Here is a 25,285-nt window from a genome sequence, read left to right as displayed (position 1 = left end):
GTTTACGATTTTGTGTTGGGCTGCATTCATAGCAGTCCTGGGCTGCAGTTTGGACAAGCCTGCTGTATATTAAGTGTGCAAAAGCATTATGTCCAAAAAATGTACTGTAATAATGATGGAAAAATTTGAACTGTTGAGAGTATTACCAAAATGTGAGACAGAGACACGAAGTGAGCACACGCTGCTGAGGAACTGATCTCTAGCGGCTGGAGATCAGTTGGAATAGCTAGAGACCTCCAGCCAGTACCTGGAGGTTGGCAACCCTACTTGGATGTCCGTCAAGGGGCTTGGGCTCCTGCCCTTAGGCTTTCTTTTTTTTTGGTGTCAAGTCACAGTTGACTTATGGCGACTCCTGGTGGGGTTTTCAGGGCAAGAGATGTTCAGAGTTGGTTTGCCATTGGCCGCCTCCTTGCCCCACCCCTGGTATTCCTTGGCGGTCTCCCACCCAAATACTTGCCAGGGTCGAGGTTGAGAATGTGTGACTGGCCCAAGGTCACCCTCAGGCTTGCAAGCAAGCAAAAAGCAAATACTAGAAGGGGGAGCAGAGGGGCAAGGGAGATTCATCTCTTAGTGTTAGCATTTGTTTTGGTGGGGCCGAGCTGATTGGGGACGGGGACTGCTATACATCCCACTAAAGCAGTTAATGTAACTTTTTTTTTATCAGCTTGAAAGAGCACGCAGGTCATAAAAAGATGTTTCAGTTTCCCCCTCATACTGAGCTATTTATTTATGGCTTGTTTCCTCCCCTCCAAAGGCGTAAAGAAGGTGACGAATCAAGCTACTCTGTGGTACGTGCCTCTCGCTCTTCAGAACGTGCACAAGGTTTTGGAAGTTCCTCCCATTCAGGTAAGGCGTACTTGGACGGTTCATATGCTCGTCCTGACTTAGTCCAGTTCTGCAAACAAAATATATCTATGCACGCTTATTTGTGTGTGGTTTTATTTTGCTTCCACGATTCAGATTAACAACTAAAGTTGTTGTTGTTGTTGTTGAGAAATGGCACTGTGGAGAGAGGATATGTTTGTATGTTTGCCACCTGTGGTGGTAATGACTGATTTTGTCCCAAAGACTCGGTGGGTTATTTTGGCTGGTGCCAGAGATTGGTGGGGTCTTGCAGTTGACGGGGCCCTCCAACTGAGAGGCAATGCTGTCCTCTAGGCTCTTGATTCCGGCTCGTACATCGAGAGAGGAATCTTCCATGACCAGAACAGGGGTGAGAAGTCCATTCCACAAACGTTTTTTCGTTCATGGTTGATAATACCCAACCCAATATCTTTAAATGCTTATGTCAGTAATTGCTTTATGAAGCTTAATGAAGTGATATTTAAGAGCTCTGGAACTAAATGTTTGGTCCTCTGGGGTGTCTCTTTTTGTCTGTGATGGAAGTTCGTAACCGCAAGGTAAATGGTAACAGCGAAAGGGAGGGGGGACATTCCTTGGCTCCAGCTTCCGGACTTGGCATACCACCTGGAATAAACAGATGGTCCTTCTGTTTCCTGTCAGTATGCAGGGAAGGAGCAGGAGGAGGAAGGAAGGAGACGCTACGAGGAGCAGAAGCTGGAGCGCTTGGAAACCAAGGAGAGAAATGGGGATGTCATCCAGCCAGTAATCAATCCAGGTAAAAAAGAAAAAAGACCATCTGAGTGAATTCATTTCCCTTCGGAAGCGATTTATTTCTTTAAATAATTATATTCTGCCTTTCCCAACGATTGCAACGAGTCAAGAAAGCATATGAAAACCTGAACGGTTTGGCGAGCAGTTAGGTTCACCTGCTCACCCTAAGCTAGATGATGATTTGAAAAGTATGTTTGTTCTTATGATCATCCTTATTCTAGGGTGTGGTCAATTGATGTCATCATCATCAGTATGTGTGCGTGTGTTAAATACCGTCAAGTTGCTTCCAACTCATGGCGACCCTCTGAATCGATGTCCTCCTAAAAGTCCTATCCTTAACATCCTTGCTCAGATCTTGCAATCAAAGGGCCGTGGATTTCTTTATAGAGTTAATCCATCTCATGTTGGGTCTTCCTCTTTTCCTGCTGCCTTCAACTTTTCCTAGCATGATTGTATTTTCCAGTGACTCCTGTCTTCTCTTAATGTGACCAAAGTACGACAGCCTCAGTTTAATCATTTTAGCTTCTAGGGGCAGTTTAGGCTTGATTTGATCCAGAACCCACTTATTTGTCTTTTTGGCAGTCCACAGTATCCGTATCATGTGGGATTAGAGGACACAGAAAGAATCTTCCTGCAGCAGGGGTGGGGAACGTTAGGCCCGGAGGCCGTTTAAGACCCGCAAAATTATTTGGTCTGGCCCTTTGTAGGTCCTGGTGAGTGTGCCACCAGTTGGATGCCTGCCTGCTTGCCCGTGCCCCGGGGGGGGGGGTCATCTGGGGCAGCTGCCTGCTTGGGGCTTGGTCGGCTACTTTTTAAGTTGATAATTTTGTACGGCCCGCGAATGATGTTATAAATATCCAAATGGCCCTTAGGGGGAAAAAGGTCCCCCACCCCTGTCCTACAGGGCAAAGGCCATCCCCACAAGGGGGTCACCTGAATCATCTTGTATGGGCAGGTGTAATGGAGGATCTTGGGAGACCGTCCTGTTAGTGAAGACCCCTGTGAATAAACTACATTTTGATAGCAGCCGTGTTAAGTTTTGGGTTGTTGTAGTTCAAAAAGCACCATTAAGAGGGGCGACACAGTTCCTTTCCTATCTTATTTCAGTTTTATTCTCGGTGTAGGGAGAGGAATGGGAGCTATTTGGCAGGAGCCTGAATCGATCTCAGAACGATTTTTACAAGGCTGGTCTAAATGTGTTCTCGTGGGACCAACTTCATGGCTCCTTGGTCCCCCAACAACCAACCCTTGCCATACCAGCATAATGGATTTATGATTAGCACTGTTTTATTCCCTGCCTTTCATTCTTGTTCAAATCAGCCTTTTGCTTGCTGGGGTCCATACAGAGTTGAACTTTGCTACCGCCCGGCGGCTTTTACAAAGCTTGTTCCAAACATGGCAGCAGGGTAGCCATCTCCTGGCGGTAAACCAGGATATTCGCTTTGAGCAGCCGCGGAAGCTCCTCCTGGGGTGAGCTTTGTTGGGATCATCTCGTCGAAGCGCTGGGTGTTCTTGGCAGGAAAAACTGTCGCTGTTGTTTCTCTTTTTATATAATTGAATATTGAAATCTCTTTTGGTTCACTTGAGCCCACTGCGTACATATGAATGCATATGGAGGAGCAGGCACCAGTGTACCGGCCCTGTGCCTGTGCTATTGATGGCTTGCGAGCATGACGTTCTACTCGTAGAGGAAGTATGCATGTAGTAGTAGAAGAAGAGTTGGTTTTTATACGCCGGTTTTCTCTACAACTCAAGAAAGAGTCAAACTAGCTTACAATCTGCTTCCCTTCCCCTCCCCACAACAGGCACCCTGTGAGGTAGGTGGGGCTGAGAGAGCTCTAAGAAAACTGTGACTAGCCCAAAGTCACCCAGCTAGTTTCATGTGGAGGAGTGGGGAAACAAATCCAGATTAGCCTCCGCCGCTCATGTGGAGGAGTGGGGAATCAAACCCGGTTCTCCAGATTAGAGTCCACCGCTCATCTCTGTGATTGAGAATGCTGCTCTTTTTTTTGTACCCAACCAATGCTGTGCTGGACCCCAGATCTGCAGGTTCAACTGAGCACCCAGTCGTGGTACCCATCTTGATCTAGATAAGACACTGACAGTTCAGATGCGTTTCCAGTACCCCTATTAGACAGATTACAGGGAGTACTTTCAATCCCCAGGACACCCATTGGTGGACCACAGCGCACCCCCAGATGTAAAAGTGGTGAGTGGGCTTTCTCATAGAATCATAGACTTGAAAGGGACCACCAGGGTCATCTAGTCCAACCCCCTGCACAATGCATGAAATTCACAACTGCCTCCCCCACACACACACAGTGACCCCTACTCCATGCCCAGAAGATGGCCAAGATGCCCTCCCTCTCATGATCTGCCTAAGGTCATAGAATCAGCCCCACTGACAGATGGCCATCCAGCCTCTGCTTAAAAACCTCCAGGGAAGGAGAGCTCACCACCTCCCAAGGAAGCCTGTTCCACTGAGGAACCGCTCTAACTGTTAGAAAGTTCTTCCTAACTTCTAGACAGAAACTCTTTTGATTTAAGTTCAACTTTTTGGTTCTGTTCCGATCTTCTGGGGCAACAGAAAACAACTCGGCGCCCTCCTCTATATGACAGCCCTTCAAGTTCTGGGGCAGCAGAAAACAACTCTTGGAAGACTATTCTAGTGGACGCTTCCAAAGAAGTCCGTCTACTTTTCTTGTGCAGAATCTATCATTCCCTTTGGAGTCTACCACCTCCTGGTACTGAAGTGGTTCTTCCGGAGACGCTTCCCTCCTGCCAACAGGAATGCAAAGCTAGCTATTTTAGTGCCTGGATTGCCTGCAGATTGGTGTTCATAGGCATCATGCATCAGCAGACATGCAACCCAGAAATGTGCCCCCCAACTCATGGGAATTTATTGGCATCATGCATCAGCACACATGCAATCCAGAAAGGCAGCAGGCTTCCTTTGTTGGAGGATTTAGAGTCAGGATGCGGCTGTCGGTTTTCACAAGTGGCCCTTTTCACTGGTGTCTGGAAATTTTCTAACAGTTAGAGCGATTCCTCAGTGGAACAGGCTTCCTCGGGAGGTGGTAAGCTCTCCTTCCCTGGAGGTTTTTAAGCAGAGGTTAGCTGGACATCTGTCAGCAATGCTGATTCTATGACCTTAGGCAGATCATGAGAGGGAGGGCATCTTGGCCATCTTCTGGGCATGGAGTAGGGGTCACTGGGGGTGTGTGGTGGGGGGAGGCAGTTGTGAGTTTTCTGCATTGTGCAGGGGGTTGGACTAGATGACCCTGGTGGTCCCTTCCAAGTCTATGATTCTAAATGTGTCCCTCCCAATGGATTGGTGTTTATAGGCATCATGCATCAACCCATATACAACCCAGAAATGTGGGGGGGGGGGCAATGCATTAAGAAAGACTGTTCTGTGGGGTTCTTTGCAAAATAGCAAACACCGGCGATCCGTGCTTGTCTTTTAAGTCAAGAATGCCGTCAGAGCACAAGACCAAATGAACTCGCAGCCTCGCTAAGGTAGGAGTTATGAAAGAGGTGACCCGTGAGGCTATTTTTGTCGTTCCGAACGGAGCCCCTTCCCCCCCCCCCGTTTAATTTTAGCTACCTTTTAGAACACGGAACAGCACACAGAATTGGTGCTGCAGTTGCCTAGCGACCCATCAAAAAGGGCAAGCGAGCGCTCCTCCGTTTCTTTGTAGAGTACAGGGGGCTTTTAAAATACAGTTTCTGGAGAACGGCAGCCGGCTTCCTTTGTTGGAGGGATTTTGAATCGGGATGCGGCTGTCGGCTCTCCTAAGTGGCCCTTCTCGCCGGTGTCTGGAAATCACATGGAGAGCGATGTCGAATAGATTACACATTCCATATAAAAAAGTATGCACATTCTGGAGGAAGGTGTGTCATGGCCCGGAGCTAGGACTGAGCCAAATTAACTACCTGGGGCTCTGCACACATAAGCTATGGAGACCTCAGTGGGTGCACCTAGTAGTATGAGTTTTCTCAGTAATTGGAAAGCCCTATGAAGCTTCTGAACTGGTCAGGCAGGGGAGCCCGCGTGGTGTAGTGGTTAAGAGTGGTGGTTTGGAGTGGTGGACTAATCTGAAGAACCAGGTTTGATTCCCCACTCCTCCACATGAGTGGTAGAGGCTAATCTGGTGAACTGGATTTGTTTCCCCACTCCTACACGTGAAGCCAGCTGGGTGACTTTGGGCTAGTCACAGCTCTCTCCTTTCCTTTATCCCTTAGAAGCTCCTTGATCCATTGATCTTGAGCAGTGTAAATCTAATGTTTGAGGGATATAAGGACCGAAATCAATCTCGCCACTGACAATGTAGCCTTGGGTTCCCTGTCGCTTAATAAAAAAAGGCATTATGTCAGACACAGAGGCGTTAGATTTATATGTTAAAAGGAGAGAGAGATATTCCAAGCAGCATTCCAAGAGGGCATGAGCTAATGAATCAATAGAGCCAGAAGAGCAAGGACAGGTCCTGTCTGGGTATGCATACTCTCTCAGCCCCACCTAGCTCACAGGGTGTCTGTTGTGGGGAGGGGAAGGTGATTGTAAGCTGGTTTGATTCTTCCTTAAGTGGTAGAGAAAGTCGGCATATAAAAACCAACTCCTCCTCCTCACATGCACTGTGTTTGCTTGGTCAGTAGAGCAAAGATCTTCCGCTTGCTGCAGCAAGTCCTCCGTTCTAGCTGTGGGTAGTTGGGAACCACTCCCACCTGCACATCTGGATTTAGATACAGCCACCAACGGCCCTGGCTCGTTGTGAGATTCTTTGTATTGCGTGCAAAACATTCTAACGCTTCGGAAACTGTGTCAGCTCTCATTTTAGTGATACGCCTGAAAATATCCGGGTAGGGGTATAGATTTGTCCCCTTCCTTATGTAGAGTCGCCAGTTATTTCACACACTGAAGTTGCTGAAAACATTGAAGACAGGGTAACCTCAGGGAAATGTGCCATAAAATACCTGTCCCCACTCTGGACTGTGTTAAAACAGCATATCCCAAGATGCAGTAAGTCCAAGGTATCCTCTCTACTGGGCGACGGTAGAATTTCCTATCAGAATTCCCTGGTTGATTTTGCCTAACCCAGGAGCTGAGAAATGAACCAAAAGATGAGGAGAGCAGCTGGAACAAAGATGCAATGTGTCTACAGCCAGAGACAGGGGCAACGACTGGAGGAACTCTTCACATTCAACCAAGAGGGAAGTCAGAGGGGAAGACACATTGACATTGTTGATTTTCACATTTGCAAGGATATTGAAGAGAAGAGGGAGGATGGTTACTCACCTGATGTACTCAGGAAGTCGTCCTTTCAAACCGTTCATTGCCAACAATTGATGGGCGAGAAACCGTGAATGCTTCTCTAATCGATAGAGCCTGCCATATCCCCGGGGGGGCCACGGCAGCTTTTTCTGCTTTCGCAGGTTAACTTTTAAGAGGAAGAGTATAGCTTGTCGTCAGAGAGCTTGCGGTAAAGGCACTTTTGTTTGTTTCCTGCATCTTTGGTTTTTTTTAATCTGCTTAGGCTCCTCCCTGTTTTGAGGGGGGCGTGACACCCCCTGCCCTTATCACCTCGTGCTTTCCCCGGATGGTCTCTTGCACATCCAGGATTGCAATTAAGGGGAAAATCCAACATCTGCTTCTGTCCTGCTCCACCGACAAGCTACGTGAGAAAAACCCGCCTTCCTCCCTTGGAGACTGTTGGGTATTATACATTACATTTATTAGCAAGAATAAACACATTCCCCACACAGGTTTTAAAGGGCCGCTTTTTTAAAATCCCCTTTAGCGACCGCCTGTGTGATTGTGGAACCAGCGAAATAGAAATCTTAGGGCACTTACTTCTATTTTGCAAAAATTGAACAAGAGCTACATGGATCACACCTATCTTAACGTAGTACAATATTCCCTATGAACCCTGGATCGTTCCCTTTCTCCTATCAGATTTAGATTTGGATATCGAGAAAATCCATCAGGTTGCCAAATATTTAACCCAGGTAATGGTTTTAAAACTATCCTGGTAAATGACACTGGCATTTGGCCTAAGAGATTTTGTTGAATAAGTATAACTTTATTATAAGCTTTATACACACCATGTATTTTATACATTTTAGGCATCTATGTTCTATATGTATATGCTTATGACTTTGTTAATAAGCAATTAACAACTCAACATTACATTAAGCAGAGTAAATAATAACAGATGCTATGTTAGCTTAAAGATGTATTCCTTAACTAACATACTAGATATAAGTCCTACACTATGGAAAAGCTAAGTCAACTACAACAACGACCACTGAACCTAGATATAGCACAGCGTCAGTTAAACTCCCTCTTTTAGAATCAACTGCTTTACTTGGTGCCCTATAGGCGATGTTCTAACACAGAAGCAGTTAATTCTCTCACGACTGGATGCTGAGACTTGCATATCCCAATAGAGGCGAAGCGCGCTTTCGCACGCGCCGAACAATGCGCTTTCAATCCACGTTCCGTTCACTTTGGGACTGGATTTTACCATGCGGAACGGCCAAATCCGTATTAGCCCCCAGGGAATCTTTTGTCGCTCACTGAATCATACTCTAGTAGAAAAGAGCAAGAGTCCAGTAGCACCATAAAGACTAACAAAAATATTTTCTGGCAGGGTATGAGCTTTCGTGAGCCACAGCTCACTTCTTCAGTATCTGAAGAAGTGAGCTGTGGCTCACGAAAGCTCATACCCTGCCAGAAAATATTTTTGTTAGTCTTTAAGGTGCTACTGGACTCTTGCTCTTTTCTACTACTGCAGACAGACTAACACGGCTACCCACTGTGATGAATCATACTCTGAGATTTTCTTGGGTTCACTGTGATTTGGGTTTGGTTTTACTAAGTCATTTCCTTTCCTGTAACTGCTCCTGGCCTGGGGGCTTGTACTGAGTTTGGTCCTTTCCGCTGCTAATGACATGTTTTTTCATCTGGATGCAGTTGGGAGTGGGGTGGGGGAAGTGGCCCAAAAGTATGGAAGTTACACTTTCCAGCCTTGTGATTCTGCAAGTAATTCATACTGCTTATCTGTCAATAATGCACACTGCTTATCTGTCTGTTTCTGTTACTCTCCTCGCTTCACAGATAGGCAAAGAAAAGGTAAGGCTATTCTGATCTGTGAGCAGGTTGGTGGGGGTTCCGAATGTGTTCAGTTTTTTTTAAATAAATTTTTATTGCATTTTTATAATAAATCAAAACAAAAAAAATAAAAAAATAAAAAAAATAAAAAAGTATACATGTAAAAAAAATACATATACATATATAGAACGTAAACTTCTATTATACATTGTTATTCATATAAAACTAAATATTACGCCTTAGATCAAAAACCCTCCCCCCACCATTGTGCCCATCACCAATGGACTTCCGATGAGGTGTCATGACAAAGATTAATAAATCACATTGTTGTAAATTAGTTAAAATCACTTTATACTATAATTCGTTAACTAAATTCTTAAGATCCGTTTTTGCCGATTTATCCCAATATGCAGTGGCCTTTGACCATGTAATTTTAAATTCCTCCATATCTTTACCATGTAAAGATGCTGTAATTTTGGCCATCCGCATATACATCCATAATTTCTCTCTCCATTCTTTAATTGAAGGTTTATTTGTTTGCTTCCATTTTTTTAGCAATTGTAATCCTTGTAGCTGCAAAACTATATTGACATATGACTCTGTCAGCTTTATCCAATTCTTTTTTTGGAATGCCCAATAAGCAAAAGGCGGGATCTCTCTTAATTTTTATTTTAATCAAATTATTAGTCTCATTCAAAACTAATTGCCAAAATATCCTAATTTTTTTACAATACCACCAGCTATGCATAAATGTGCCTATATCGGTACCACATTTCCAGCAAAAAGCTTTATTGTCTTTTTTCATTTTACTTAATAATGCTGGATAACGCTGGGCTAGGCTTAGCTCCCCGGGGACAGAATTGTGTTCTGTAGGCTATCCTACCCAGTCAGCTCAATGAAAAGCGGTGGCATCTAAACATTTTAATACGTGAATGTACATCATTGGTTCAGCCTCCCCGTGTCAACGGTCTTCTCTGTTGAAAGGGGCGGAGCCTCACGGTGAAAGGCAACCAGTGAGCAGCCAGATAGGGGCGTGGCTAGTTGGCAAATGGTGCAACGGTGGCCTGTTTTCCGAGACTACAGATACCGGTTCTGTATTTCACCGCAGAGGCAGCTTGGGAAATTTGCAAATTCCAATACAGCAGCCATGCAAAAATGAAGATCTCTGCATTTTCCATTGCATATGTAAGGATGCTTTAGGGTGCCCTGGAATACACATGAACACAGGAAACTGTCTTCTACTGAGCTGGCTATTGGTCCTTCGCAGTCAGTATTGACTACTTGGGTTGGCAGAAGCTCTCCAGGGTCTGAGGCCGAGGCCTGTCGCAGCACCTCCTACCAGATCCTTTTCACTGGAGATGCCGGGGATTGAACCTGGGACCTTCTGCACGTCCAAGCAGATATTGTACTACAGAGCCACGCCCCTTCTCCAAAACACAACTTTTTTTAAACTGGAAAGAGAAAGAAAAACTAAACAGGCAGAAGAGATTGCAGCTGTTCCACCAAGCAGCTCTTGGAAAACGTTTTCCTCCCTGTTCTGCTGTAGCCCTAGTAAAGGTTCTGTAGATTCATAGTTTCAAATTTTCTGACTTGGCTGGCCTCGGTAACACAACCTCCCGAATCAATCAATCAATCTTTATTAAAAACAGTCATAGACCAGCATAGCTCTTCACAATTTACCACTAAAACCCTTGGTATTAAACTCTACCCACAAGTTTATGCAAATAGTAAAAAAAAAAAAGTTGTTTGCCCTCTTTGCAAACTATATATTTAAAATTATATATATTTAAAATTAAAATGTATACATTTATATATATATATATATATATATATATATATATATATATATATATATATATATATATATTTAAAATTAAAATATATTTAAAATTATTGACCTACCGATGTTCTCTGCAGTGTCTGACGGATTCTGCGGGCCGCTGCACAAAACTTAGCCGTTCCTGCTGTAACCTGTGGATTTTCGTCTATAAGCAACATTTTAGTATGCTCCTGGCCTGAATGGCTGGGATGCCGACTAACCTCCTTTATCAGATGCCTCATTGGTGTTATTTGCAGGGCCTCAGAATCTCTACTGCTTGGATCTAGGACACACAACGACTGCTCTCTAGGTTGTTTCTCATGGTCGTGCCCCAGAGCAGGCGCATCCAGTTGGAGGCATTTTGATACCTTCGGAACTATTTCTTTCAATTGTGTAGGATTATGGCATCGGGTTTTTTTTTTGGTGCTGTCAAGTCACAGCTGATTTATGGTGACCCCGTGGGGTTTTCAAGGCAGGAGACATTCAGAGGTATTTTGCCTTTGCCTGCCTGTGAGTCAGGTGACATTACCTAACCATGGGGTGACATCCTATTACTAGGCAGACTGTGTTTGCAGGGTGGTTTGCCACTGTCTTTCCCATTCGTCCTACACTTTATCCCCAGCAAGCTGGGTACTCATTTAACCGACCTCGGAAGGATGGAAGGCTGAGTCAACCTTGAGCCGGCCACCTGAAACCGACTTCCATCAGGATCGGATTCAGGTCGTGAGCGGAGCTTGGACTGCAGTACTGCAGCTTACCACTCAGCGCCACGGGGCTCCTATAGACTTCTTACATTACCTTATACTCTGCAACAAGTTTTTCCATCTAGTGGGTGTAATGCAAAGTGTCCTGCTTTGAATGGCTTGACGGATTGGGCTGTGGAATGCCTTCGGTCAAGTCTTGAAACACTACCTCTCAATCTGTGATTTTTCCCCTCTCCTTGCTCTAGAGCCATACACAGTCGGCCACAGTCAGTCCAGCTTGATCCACCTGGTGGGACCATCCGACTGCACTATGCATGGATTTGTCCATGGAGGTAAGTCACTATGCTGTGTCCGGGTTGGTTTTAATGTCTCACATTGATACTGGAATGGTGAATTTGAAAAGACGCCTTGCCCCTCTCTAGCTAAGCCCTTGCTAATTGTGAGCGCTCTGTCCTCTCTCTGATTTCTTTGCATCTGTGTTTTGCACTGCACTCTCACATGGCAGGGTTTTTCATTTCTGTGCCACAGAGATTTCAGCACTGGAACCTGTAGGGATTCTGGGGTTTGTACTGGGAACCCTCAAGATTTGGACCAACCTTGATCCAGGTGCAGAAAGTAGAAGATGGTGTCACATGAGGCCTTATGACTGGCAAACAGTCAGTGGATTAGTGGGTTGCATCCAGCCAACTTCTCTGCTGTTAAAAAGGAAAGGTAGAGGTCCCCCTTGTGTGTGTGTGTGTGTGTGTGTGTGTGTGTAACGTGCCATTAAGACGCAGCCAGCTTGAACACATGAAGCTGCCTTATACTGAATCAAACCCTGGGTCCATTAAAATCAGTATTGTCTACTCAGACCGGCAGCGGCTCTCCAGGGTCTCAGGCAGAGGTCTTTCAAATCACCTTCTTGCCTAGTTCCTTTAACTGGAGATGCTGGGGATTGAACCTGGGACCTTCTGCATGCTGAGCAGATGCCCTACCACTGAGCCACGGCCCCCCGTAGGGCAACCCAGTAGGGTTTTCAAGGCAAGAGACTAACAGAGGTGGTTTGCCATTGCCTTCCTTTGCATAATGACCCTCGTATTCCTTGGTGGTCTTTCATCCAAGTGCTAACCAGGGCCGACCCTGCTTAGCTTCTCACAAGATCAGACTAGCCTGGGCCATCCAGGTCAGGGCAGAGGTCCCCTTTAGACACCATAAAGGCTATGTTAGGGATGAAGTGATTTGACTGTACAAAAGCCAAGTCAGACAGCAGTAAGGAAGGGTGCTGGCCAAGACTGAGTGAAAATGCTGGCCGGATGCATCGCAGGATCAGCCTGCCTGCTAAACGCTGGACTCCACCTTCTTAAGCTTCCATCTTAGGCTACCGAACAATGAGTATCCTGATCTGCGGAGCGGTTCCTGTTGGTCTGGATTTTGGTCTCGCTGTCCAGGGCCTCTGACAAGCCAGAAGAAGCTCCTGTACTAGTCTCTTGCTGCTCAGTGTAGAATTTTGAACACACACATGAACAAACATGAAGCTGCCTTATACTGAATCAGACCCTTGGTCCATCAAAGTCAGTATTGTCTACTCAGACCGGCAGCAGCTCTCCAGGGTCTCAGGCGGAGGTCTTAAATGTCACCTGCTTGCCTGGTCCCTTTAACTGGAGATGCTGGGGATTGAACCTGGGACCTACTGCATGCCAAGCAGAGGCTCTACCACTGAGCCACGGCCCCTCCCCAAGATTGATTCATGAAGCTGCCTTATGCCAAATCAGGCCCTTGGTCCATCAAAGTCAGCAGCTCTCCAGGGTCTCAGGTAGAGGTCTTTCACATTACCTACTTGCCTAGTCCCTTTAACTGGAGATGCCGGGGATTGAACCTGGGACCTTCTGCATGCCAATCAGAGGCTCTACAAACTGAGCCATGGCCCAGTGGCTTTTGTCTTGGCATTCCTGTTGCTTTGGCTGGACGGTTCCATTACATCAAACTGACGCTCCGGCCAGAAAAATTCACCCCAGGCAAATATGCGGGGAAGCTGGATTGTTCCAAATGTCCTAGCAACATCTGTTACCCTATGTAAAAGTCTCAGTTGGCACCTGGATTCTCACCCCCCCCCCCGCGCCACAGTGCAACGTCTCATCGGCAGCCACGTTAACAACGTGCGATTTATTTCCATTGGGGCACACTCGTATATACTTGTAATTTCTAGCTGGGCAGAGTCCTCCACAATTGCCGTGACAGGTAAATCGCTCGCGGAGGGTTGCGAAAGGAGAAACGAGCCGAGCAGCCGCCCAGAGGTAGCAGAGCAGTGCAATTTTCCCATTTACCCACAAAGAGGAATGGCGGCATGTGTCGGGGTGAAACGGGCCGCTCTTGATTGGAGCCGTAGTTCAGTAATTGCCAGATGCTTTTTGGACGCTTCCAGCAGCTGAGCCTTGCAGTGGCGTCGGCACCTGTGACCGCTCAGCCAGCGGGATCGCTTGTCTTTTGTGTGGAAATGTTCGCTAGAAGGGCTGCGGGAAGGCAAGGCTGTGTCCGGTCTCCTTTGTTAAGATTGTAGGACCGTGAGGGGCCGTGGCTCAGTGGTAGAGCATCTGCTTGGCATGCAAAAGGCCCCAGGTTCAATCCCCGACATCACCAGTTAAAGGGACTAGGCAAGTAGGTGATATGAAAGACCCCTGCCTGACACCCTGGAAAGCCACTACCGGTCTGAGTAGACAATACTGACTTCGATGGACCAAGTGTCTGATTTACTATAAGGCAGCTACATGTGTTCATGTAGAGCCATTTTGTGAGCCATTTTGGCCACATTATGATATCGTTGTGCTTTTGTAAGATGAAGAAGAAAAAGGAGCGCTGGTATTTAGATGCTGGTTTTCTCTACCTTTTAAGGAGTCTCGAACTGGCTTACAATCTCCTTCCCTTCCTCTCCCCACAACAGACACCCTGTGAGGTAGGTGGGGCTGAGAGAGTTCAGAGAGAACTGTGACTAGCCCAAGGTCACCCAGCTGGTTTCATGTGGAGGAGTGGGGAATCAAACCCGGTTCTCCATATTAGAGTCTGCCGCTCATGTGGAGGAGTGGGGAATCAAACCCGGTTCTCCAGATTAGAGTCCACCGCTCGTGGAGGACTGGGGAATCAAACCCGGTTCTCCAGATTAGAGTCTGTCACTCTTAACCACTACACCACCCTGGCTCAATCAAAGATCAGATCTCAGCAGAAGAGATGAGCAGGGGGTTAGTGGCGGAGGCTAATCTAGTGAACTAGATTTGAGTCCCCACTCCTACACACGAAGCCAGCTGGGTGACCTTGGGCAAGTTAGAGCTCTCTCAGCCCCACCTACCTCACTGGGTGTCTGTTGTGGGGAAGGGAGGGGAAGGTGATTGTAAGCCGGTTTGATTTTCCCTTAAGTGGTAAAGTCGGCATATAAAAACCAACTCTTCTTCTCAACTGGACTGCCAGGTTCACTGGCAGAAGGCCGAATTGCCAGCTGCTGGGGAGCAGTCAGCGGCAGGAGAGCAGTTGTGTGTGGGTCTTGCTTAGGAGTTTCCCTGAGGTATATGACTGGTGGAAATGGTATTCTGGACTAGCTGGACCTTCGGTCCGAACCAGCACGGCTGTGCCGATGTTCTTATCGAGTCTTTCGAACCACAGCAATGCTTTCCCCCCCAATCAAAATGGCAAAGTTGCCCTAGATTTGAGACGGGTCGGCGCATCTGGAGATTATCGCTTGCTGTCCTGGAAGATCGTTTGATAACCGGCGGAGAAATGGGAATTGCTTTCTGCAGACGTATCTGTTGCGATCCATTAGGCCTAATTGTGTGGAGTGACACTGATTTAGACGGCAAACAAGATTAAAACGCAGGCCGGAGGGGCTGGACGAGAAACGGCTTCCTCTCCCTTCAGTTCCATTCCACAGGAGAAGGAGAAGAAGGGTTGGTTTTTATATGCTGACTTTCTCTACCACTTAAAGCAGAATCAAACCAGCTTACAAATCACCTTCCCTTCCCCTCCCCACAACAGACACCCTGTGAGATCGGTGGGGCTGAGAGAGAATAGAACTGTGACTAGCCCAAGGTCACCCAGCTGGCTTCATGTGTAGAAGTGGGGAAACCAACCCGGTTCACCAGATTAGCGTCCCCCACTCACGTGGAGGACTAGGGAATCAAACCCAGTTCTCCAGATCAGAGTCCACCGCTCCACACCACCGCTCTTAACCACGGCACCACGCTGGCTCTCTGACTGAATGCCACCAATTTCCCTGCCCTGAAGATGGCAATTGTGTGCAATTTGTGGCTTTCCCAGACACCAAGACTGAACGGTTGGAGAAAGGAAAAAGAGGATGCTGCTGATAAGGCATTGTCAGCCTCGCTGCACGGGTTTTGTGCTTCTGTTTCTGGCACCTGTCGTTTTAATAGGGTAGCATCGGGCTTCCCGGCTGCAGGCCCATCATCCTCCGCTAAACAAGCATCTAATTGGAATCTCAACAGAAATCCAGGTGCAATTAACAGCCGGGAAGGTTGAGACAACAAGCGCAGCGTCAAGAATAGCCCTGCCACCATGTTCTATTTTTAAAAGGGGGTGCGAGTCACAAGCTCTTGGAGAGATCCCGCCGAAGTCCCAAGGTGTGTGAAAAGCTGCGAGAGGCACCGCATGAGAAGCGGGCGTGAAATCCCGCCATGGTCTCGAGCTACAGAGGGAGCTCTGACAGTCAAGATGGTCCCAGCTTTGGCATCAGACCCTAGCAGCAGAGGGGGCTAGAGGTTTTTATATGCTGACTTTCTCTACCATTTAAGGGAGAATCAAACCGGCTTATAATCGCCTTTCCTTCCCCTCCCCACAACAGCAACCCTGTGAGGTAGGTGGGGCTGAGAGTGTGTGACTAGTCCAAGGTCACCCAGCTGGCTTCATGTGTAGGAGTGGGGAAACGAATCCAGCTCACCAGATTGTTTATTAAAGAGTTTTCTAACAGTTAGAGTGGTTCCTCAGTGGAACAGGCTTCCTTGGGAGTGGCAAGCTCTCCTTCCCTGGAAGTTTTTAAGCAGAGGCTAGATGGCCGTCTGTCAGCAATGCTGATTCTATGACCTTAGGCAGATCATGAGAGGGAGGGCATCTTAGCCATCTTCTGGGCACGGAGTAGGGGTCACTGGGGTGTGTGGGGGAGGTAGTTCAGAATTTCCTGCATTGTGCAGGGGGTTGGACTAGATGACCCTGGTGGTCCCTTCCAACTCTATGATTCTATTAGCCTCCGCCGCTCATGTGGAGGAGTGGGGAACCAAACCCGGTTCTCCAGATCAGAGTCCACCGCTCCAAACCACCGCTCTTAACCACTACAACACGCTGGCTTTCAGCGTGGAGACAACAGAAGAACTCTGTTTTGAGAAGGTGTTTGGGAGGAAGGCAAGCGAGCAGAGAGGAATCGAGTCTGCAGCAGGGAAGCAGGCGAAAGCTGGGGAAATGGCCACCTGGGTCCAAGAAGGAATGGCTTGAGTGCGCCCTATTGCGCAGAAGGTGCGGACAGGACGAATAGGATCGAGGGTAGATGGAGGGTAGAGCGAGGCCAGGGGCCGCCTCAGCTCCCGAGACGAGAGACGGGGCGCACCCTCCCCCCAAATGATATTTCCGCTTTCAATTATAGGTGAAACTGTTGAGCGATCGAGCGACCTGGATAGACACGAAGCTTCTTCTTTCTTTTTTTTAGTTTTAAAAAAGTGAAATGTTCTACTTGCAGGCAGGTGAACCGGGGACTCCAGCGGCGCTAGTCAAAAAGAGTGGTTGCTATAGGAACTCCTCATTATCAAGGAGCTCCTTGGTTATCTAGACCTGTATAATTAAATAAAGTACTCTTCGGAGAAGCACGGGCCCTTCACATATCAAGCCATAGAATGAAATGGAAGCCTTTTTTGCTGGCAGCGTTATGCCCACGGTCAGAATTGTCCGGCTAAATACTCTCTTTCTGCCTCTCGAAGCACTTATTTGTGCAATCGAGGGTCGAAACCTGGAAGTTGTTGGCCGCTTTCCGTTGAACTGGCTTGTTGAAAGGCAGTTGCTTAGGTTTTGGATGTAATGGGTCTTAGTGGGTCTCCTGTGTTTATGCTGTAAACCAAATAACGGGGGAACGTGGTGCATATGTGTAGTAAGTCTACAAGATGAAGGCCTTGTGTTTCTGCCCACCCTATCCCCACAACTCCACCTTATTCCCACAAAAGTGGACATGTTCATGGAGGAGACAGCTATTCATGGCTACTAGTAAAAAATGGATACTAGTCATGATGCATAGCTATTCTCTCCAGGACCAAAGGAGCATGCCTAATATATTAGGTGCCGTGGAACACAGGCAGGATAATGCTGCTAGTCGTCTTGTTTGTGGGCTTCCTAGAGGCCCCTGGTTGGCCACTGTGGGAACAGACTGCTGGACTTGATGGGCCTTGGTCTGATCCAGCATGGCTGTTCTTATGGTTTCCAACTTGGAAGGCTTTAAGAGGGGAGTGGACATGTTCATGGAGGAGAGGGCTATCCATGGCTACTAGTTCTTTGGAACACGAGCAGGATAATTCTGCTGCAGTCATCTTGCTCATGGGCTTCCTATTGGCCCCTGGTTGGCCACTGTGTGAACAGACTGCTGGACTTGATGGGCCTTGGTCTGATCTGGCATGGCCTTTCTTATGTTCTTATGTAACTCGAATGACAAGTGTTCTGTATTCAGTGTATTTAACCAGATGTGAGACGGGCTTGTAAACAGCTGCTCGCCTGATCTGCTGCAGAGCATAAAAATTACCTCCAAGCAAGGAAGTTTTAAGAGACATTCTCTCCCACCCTTTCTTTTTGCCTGCAAATGGTTACAACGGGACTTCTTGGTGTGGCAAGTAAGAACAATTGTGACGCATTTGCCAAGGTGGATGTAATAAAATTTTGGAAGAGGGCGTAGGACTCCCAGACAGTTCACACGGTCAAGGCATTTGGCTTTCAAAGTCTCTTTGTAGAATTTGTTTTGGGATTGGAACAACATGTGGGTTCTTGGGATCTTAGCCTCAAGAGGTGCCGTTTGCATCCTGCTCTTCTTCCAAAGAGCTCTGTGGAGACGTACCTGGGTTTCTTCCCACTGCCCTGTGAGGTATGCTAGATGGTAGGGAGAATGCCTGGCTTGAGCTTCACAGCTCTGGGAAGATTTGAACCCAGGTCTCCCAGCTGGCTTCATGTGTAGGAGTGGGGAAACCAACCCGGTTCACCAGATTAGCCTACACCGCTCATGTGGAGGAGTGGGGAATCAAACCCGGTTCTCCAGATCAGAGCCCACCACTCCAAACCACCGCTCTTAATCACTACACCATGCTGGTTTCCTCACAGGCGCCTAGAGGGGCTACCGTTCCCATACCAGCTCCTCATTGCTCTTGTGATACATGCGGGGCTGGCCGTTCCCCTGGGTGGCATGATTAATTGGCCGCCGCACCTAGCGGGGAGGGAGGGGAACGGATGCCACATTTTAACTCCCCCCTCCGTAAATCGGGGTTAATGCGGTTTCATTTGTCACTGACAGGCTAGTAATAATGGCGCAGCAGGCGAGAAGAGAGGAGCGCTTGGAGATGTCTCAGCCAGGAGCAAACTGTTTGCTTGCACTCTGGGCCTCGGTGTGTGTGTTTATGTGCGCGCAGCTCTTTGCGTAGTGCAAATGAGGGTCTGATTGACTGGCGAAACATCTCTTCTCACCAAGATCGGGGACCGGGATTAGCGGAAACCGCTGCCGTAGCTTGCCGTCCGTCACCAGCTGCATCGAGAGCCACTCTGGATTCTTTGTAAAGAAAAGTGGCTTTTAAAGTAAAGAAATAATAATGGTGGGACTCCCCTGCAATGAAGGTCAAGGGCTCATAACTGGGAAATCTTTTCCTATGCTCGTATGGAGCCGGGATTGGCTCAGCCCCTGCCGTGTCTTGAACTCTATCTCTAGAGTGCTGTAGAAAAGAGCGAGAGTCCAGTAGCACCTTAAAGGCTAACAAAATTTCTGGCAGGGTGTGAGCTTTTGTCAGACACAGCTCACTTCTTCAGATATCTGGGCATCTGAAGAAGTGAGCTGTGGCTCACGGAAGCTCACACCCGGCCAGAAATTTTGTTAGCCTTTAAGGTGCTACTGGACTCTCGCTCTTTTCTACTGCTACAGACAGACTCACCCGGCTACCCATCGTGATCGATCTCTAGAGTGCAGTTTGACATTCGTTCAAGGTGTACACAAGAAAGCAAGACATGACCAATATTTCCCTATACATTTGTGCAAATCCTATAAAAGAGAGATGGGAGGAAGAAGAACTCTGGGTTGAGAAACGCAATTGGCCTCGTTTAGCATGGGTACCAGGAGAAAACTTTGTCAAAAGAGCATCGAATTAACCTACTGATAAAAATTCCCTATTGCTGCTGGGTGAACCATACCTGGCTGTTTTACTAGAGCGGAAACCGAGGGCGCGTCTGCTCTCTGCGGTCACAAAAGCACATAAGATGGTTTTATTTCGGGACGTTTGGGGAAAGGTGGCCTGGTTTTGGCAGAACTGGCAGTGTCTTTAATCCTGCGTTGTTTTTACCTTAATGGATGTTCACGTTTTGTGTTCTTGCAGCCCGCTGTTCCTTTGTTAGCCATCTTGAGTCCTAGGAGAGGGGGTGGGATATAAATATTTGAAACAAAAGAATTCTATGTATTTGCTTCATTTGTAGCCTGCCTTTCTTGCTGAGACATAAGGCAGATTACAAAATATTAACAAATCGGTTCAATCGGGCATCATAAATCATCTGATAATGCAGTAGGACCAGAGATAATAATGTCACTTTTCACTCCAGCAGCTAAACAGATAAGAGCTAAACTGGCGCCAGAGTATAAACTAGCCAGAACTGATGGCCAGCTAGGGTATATTTTAATTGTATTCTATCATAATTTATATGGCATTTTGTATTTTATCTTTTATCTTCATCACCTGCGTGGTGTAGTGGTTAAGAGCAGTGGTTTGGAGCAGCGGACTCTAATCTGGAGAACCGAGTTTGATTCCCCACTCCTCCTCACGAGTGGCGGAGGCTAATCTGGTGAACGGGGTTGGTTTCCCCACTCCTCCCCATGAAGCCAGCTGGGTGACCTTGGGCTAGTCACACTCTCTCAGCCCCACCTAACTCACAGGGTGTCTGTCATGAGGAGGGGAAGGGAAGACGATTGTAAGCCAGTTTGATTCTTCCTTAAGTGGTAGAGAAAGTCGACATATAAAAACCAACTCTCCTTCTCCTCCTCTTGTTTTATAGTCTTATTTACTTTGTAATGGCCTTGGCTATCTACAAATAAAATATGTACTTACTTACTGAGGTTACAGAATTAGAAAACAGTATCAGACTGGTGCATGGTGCTTTCCCCCCCCCTTTTCTTTTTGCACACGGGCAAACTTTTACAGCTTTTCAAAATCCATCATTATTCTGTTTCCAAACCAACCAAAAATGGTGGCTTACTGTCCTCTGTGCCTTCATGAGCAAAAGAGCACATGAGCCCACTCCGCATTTTTTCATTCATTCCCTCATGTTAATAGATGGCAGGGGGAGGGGGGGACGGGACTGGAGTGACTTTCCTGGCAAATGGATTTCCTACAGTTTGGCTGTCATCTGTGAAATGACACATCTCATTTTCTGATACCGAGCACAGAATTACCGAGAAACACCTTGGTAATTATTCTTCATCTTTGGGCGGCAGCCAAAATTGTCTGTCAGACGAGAGGCGTCTGTAAGCCCTGGGGAAAACAGACGGAAATGGGTAGAAAAGGGGGAGAGCAGCAGGCGCGCCAAACCGCTTGAGCCCGGGTGTCTTTTGACAAGGCCTCTAGTTGCTGATTGGCCTTCTGTGAAATGGGTGAATGGGTGATGAGCTGGGGGCCAGTTTTGATGTCATAGGATGGACAGTGAACACATGAGCGCATGAAGCCGCCTTATGCTGAACCAGACCCTTGGTCCATCCAAGTCAGTATTGTCTGCTCAGACCGGCAGCGGCTCTCCAGGGTCTCAGGCAGAGGTCTTTCACATCACCTACTTGCCTAGTCCCTTTAACCGGAGATGCCAGGGATTGAACCTGGGATCTTTTGCATGCCAAGCAGAGGCTCTACCGCTGAGCCACAGCCCCTCCATGGGCTGTGGCTCTACAAGATCTCAGACCAAGATCTTTCACATCACCTGCTGCCTCTTCCTTTTAACTGGAGATGACGGGGATTGAACCTGGGACCTTCTGCAAGCCAAGCAGAGGCTCTTCCACTGTTCCACAGCCCCCATCCCAGCATCTCAGTATGACCTTGAGAGCCATTGTGGTGTAGTGGTTAGAGTATTGGACTAGGATGTGGGAGACCCAGGTACAAACCTCACTCTGCCATGGAGGCTTGCTTAAGTGACCTTGGGCAAGTTATGTGCTGTCAGCCTAGCTCACCTCGCAGGATTGTTGTGAGGATAAAATGGCTGCCGGAAGAATGATGTAAGCCGTTTTGTGTCTCTGTTGGTTAGAAATTCATGGTTTCAATGAAGCAAATAAAATTCTCCCATAATCCACAATTAAGAGCAACGGACTCGAATCTGGAAAACTGGGTTCAATTCCCTACTCTTCCACATAAGCGGCGGACTCTAATCTGGTGCGCTAGGTTGGTTTCCCCGCTCCTACATATGAAGTCACTGGGTGACCTTGGGCTAGTCACAGTTTTCTCCGAACTCTCTCACCCCCCACTTACCTCACAAGGTGTCTGTTGTGGGGAGAAGAAGAAAAGGAGATTGTAAGCCAGTTTGATTCTCCTTAAAAAGGTAGAGAAAGTCGGCATATAAAAACCAACTCTTCTTCTTACTTACTTTACCCCATATTGGGTGGAAGCATGGCACTATGATCATGTGACCTCCATTCTTTATCTCAGGCTGACGGGCAGGGGAAGTGAGGCGATGTCATGGACACGAGGGTCTTGCATGTTACAGGGGGAGCAAATGCCGCTTCCCCCCCCCCAACCCCGTTGCTTTCAAAGCAGCAAAAAGGAGCTGGAAAGGAAGTCACGGTTTTCGTGAGCGTGAGCTTGCGAGGGTATTTTTAGTAACTGTTAGCTATTCTGTCAGTAGATGCTGGCGACGCTGCCCTGCTTCGGGCCAAGGGGGGCTGGATCTCGACGGAATACGCCGGAAGCGACGTGGCATAATAAACCGAACGCGACAGGCAGCTTACCGCTAAACCCAGGGACGGTTGATTCGGCGGCACGTACGGAGTGTCGGGATAAGCCCCTGGTGCCCGCAGCTTGGGTCTTGGGGTAGGACAGACGGGGAGGAAAGTCTTTCCCTGTCGCTCTTTATCATGTCACCCTGCTCCGTTCATCTTGGTGCCAAGGCTCCCTATTGCGCTGAACCCCGGTTTCTGCCATCACCCTGTCCATCTCGGCTGCCTCCGTTGCAGCCTTTGCGTCCCTTTCTGCCCTGATGGCCCTTTTCTGAGCCTTCTGCTGTGCTCCTCACATGAACACACGAAGCTGCCTTCTATTGAATCCGACCCTTGGTCCATCAAAGTCAGTATCATCTACTCTGATTGGCAGCGGCTCTCCAGGGTCTCAGGCTGAGGTCTTACACATCACCTACTTGCCTCGTCCCTAACGAGATGCCGGGGATGGAACCTGGGACTTTCTGCATGCCGAGCAGATGCTCTACCACTGAGCCACAGCCCCGCCCCTAAAATGCATAATTTGATCACACGAAGCTGCCTTATACTGATTCACACCCTTAGTCCATCAAACTCAGTATTGATTACCTTGACCGGCAGCGGCTCTCCAGGGTCTCAGGCAGAGGTCTTTCGCATCACCTACTTGCCAAGTCCCTTTAACTGGAGATGCTGGGGATTGAACCTGGGACCTTCTGCATGCCAAGCAGATGCTCTACCACTGAGCTACGGCCCTTCCCCCAGGGCCTGGGATGATGGTTCCTCTTCCTGAGAAGCAGCTCTGCCTCCTGCTCTTCCAGGACCTCGTCTTCCCTCTGCAGTAACGAAGGCCTGATTACGGACACACATGGGTGGGGACAAGATAGTAAAACGCTGAGGATGAAAACGGACTTGTACCTCTTTGGACTGACAGCAGGGGGAGGGCACAGTTTTGGAACGTACTCTGTTGTTAAAAACTCCCTGCAAGTAGAAAATGAACCCGGCAAACAAAGAGAGGGGAGAAGGAGCTTCCTTCCTGCTGGGCTAGATTTCTGTTTGCCTGGACTGGAAGCTGGTCTGGCGCATTTGGACGGTAGGCCCAAAGGGGATTTGGTGCACATCCCCTGGCACATCTCAAGCATGCACAGTCCGGATGAAAGCTGTAGTCCACGCTATCCAGTGTGGTGTAGTGGTTAAGAGCGGTGATTTGGAGCGGTGGACTCTGACCTGGTTTGATTCCCCACTCCTCCTCATGAACAGCAGTGGCTAATCTGATGAACCGAGGTTGGTTTCCCCACTCCTACACAGGAAGCCAACTGGGTGACTTTGGGATAGTCACAGCTCTCTTAGAACTCTCTCAGCCCCACCTACCTTCACAGGGTGTCTGTTGCGGGGAGGGGAAGGGAAGGTGAGCATAAGCCGGTTTGAGTCTCCCTTAACTGGTAGAGAAAGTCGGCATATAAAAGCCAACTCTTCTTCTTCCCTCTGCCGGTTTCTCTGGGCAAAAGTGGGCCTTTTGTGGAGGATGTGTGGGCTGTCGGAGTTTCATTCCTGATGGGGGTGTCGGGGGGAAGGAGGGTCTGAGCATGTTGCAGGAGAAGGCATTAATGCTTCTGTCGAATGTCCGAGCAAAACGTGAAGAAGAGTTGTTTTTTATATGCCCACTTTCTCTACCACTTAAGGAAGAATCAAACCGGTTTACAATCGCCTTCCCTTCCCCTCCCCACAACAGACACCCTGTGAGGTAGGTGGGGCTGAGAGAGCTCTAAAGAGCTGTGACTAGGCGAATAGAACGAATACGAAAGCCTTTATTGGCATTAAAAGGGAAATTGTACAGTGAAGTTTACAATAAAATCATGATATAAGGGCATGCAGATACTATACAATAAAATGTACTATAAAATCATTTTTATGAGAACATACAAATCCCACTAAATGGGTTACTTGGTTATTCAATCCTGACTTAACTGTTATACGGTGCAGAGTAACAATCGCGTTCTCTAGTTACGAGCTGAACAACCCTTGCTACCGAGTCAATAAGCATTGGATCCTGTGTGGTCATAAGGTGGGGCAGCTTAGATTTGTGACCCTGTGAGGTCACTGGGGCTGAGAGAGTGTGACTAGCCCAAGGTCACACAGCTGGCTTCTCGTGTAGAAGTGGGGAAACCAACCCGTTTCACCAGACTGGCATCCGCCGCCCATGTGGAGGAGTGGGGAGTCAAACCCGGTTCTCCAGATCAGATTCCACCTTTCCAAACCACCGCTCTTAACCACTACACCATGCTGGCTCTCAGGAGCTGGAAGAAGGGGTGCATCTAAGCTCCCTTTTCCCAGCTGATGGAGAAAAATCACACCCTCCCATTTGATAGTGACTTCAGGCCATCACTACACATCCAGATAATAAGTCTATTCTCCCCCCCGCCCAACTCTGGGTTCCGAGCTGTAGCACCGAAATGACAAGCGCTGCATCTCCCCAGTAATCATTTTGTTTCTGTCAAGGGACTGCCGCGACACAGGCTTCGAACCGCCGGGGAATCTGTCACAACGGAGAAGCGATGATAGAATGCCAGCTTTGCCTCTAGGGCTAAGTTTCCTCCTCCTTTTGCCGGCGCTCTGCTCTCCTCTTCTTCGCTCCCCCTCCCCCCAGCTGTCCTACCTGCAGCAATGAATATTCCGCTTGCCCTGCAATTCGTGCCTGGCCTGCATCGAGTAGCACAGTTTGCAGCCGAGTTGGGGGTGGGTGGGGGGCTCCTTTCATGTTCCGCAACCTTGCAGAAAGAAGCGATTAAAGCCCGGAGAAAGAAGGCGAGTTGCCTTTGATCAGGCACTAAAAAAAGAAAGAAGAAAAACCATTTCCCAGGCCCTTAAAATTTGATTTCCATTAATTCTCTTGTTAA

The 25,285-nt window shown here is 47.9% G+C and overlaps 1 protein-coding gene across 3 annotated transcripts in view; it reads left to right on the top strand.

The window, feature by feature from the left end:
- Window positions 1-25,285, top strand: part of ACOT7 (acyl-CoA thioesterase 7) — a 66,283-nt gene that overhangs the window by 21,346 nt on the left and 19,652 nt on the right. Inside the window, exons 4-7 of one of the 3 annotated variants that reach the window (XM_056865148.1) lie at window positions 755-846; window positions 1,504-1,618; window positions 8,732-8,746; window positions 11,494-11,580. In XM_056865148.1, coding sequence (XP_056721126.1) covers window positions 755-846; window positions 1,504-1,618; window positions 8,732-8,746; window positions 11,494-11,580 — 309 coding nt within the window. The remainder of the gene's footprint in view (window positions 1-754; window positions 847-1,503; window positions 1,619-8,731; window positions 8,747-11,493; window positions 11,581-25,285) is intronic. The other 2 variants (XM_056865149.1, XM_056865150.1) reach the window with 2 other exon arrangements.

The sequence above is a fragment of the Euleptes europaea genome, chromosome 19 (assembly GCF_029931775.1).
Source record: "Euleptes europaea isolate rEulEur1 chromosome 19, rEulEur1.hap1, whole genome shotgun sequence".
Classification (NCBI taxonomy): domain Eukaryota; kingdom Metazoa; phylum Chordata; class Lepidosauria; order Squamata; family Sphaerodactylidae; genus Euleptes; species Euleptes europaea.
The sequence above is the reverse complement of the archived record's forward strand: the minus strand, read 5'-3'. Positions and strand labels throughout refer to the sequence as shown.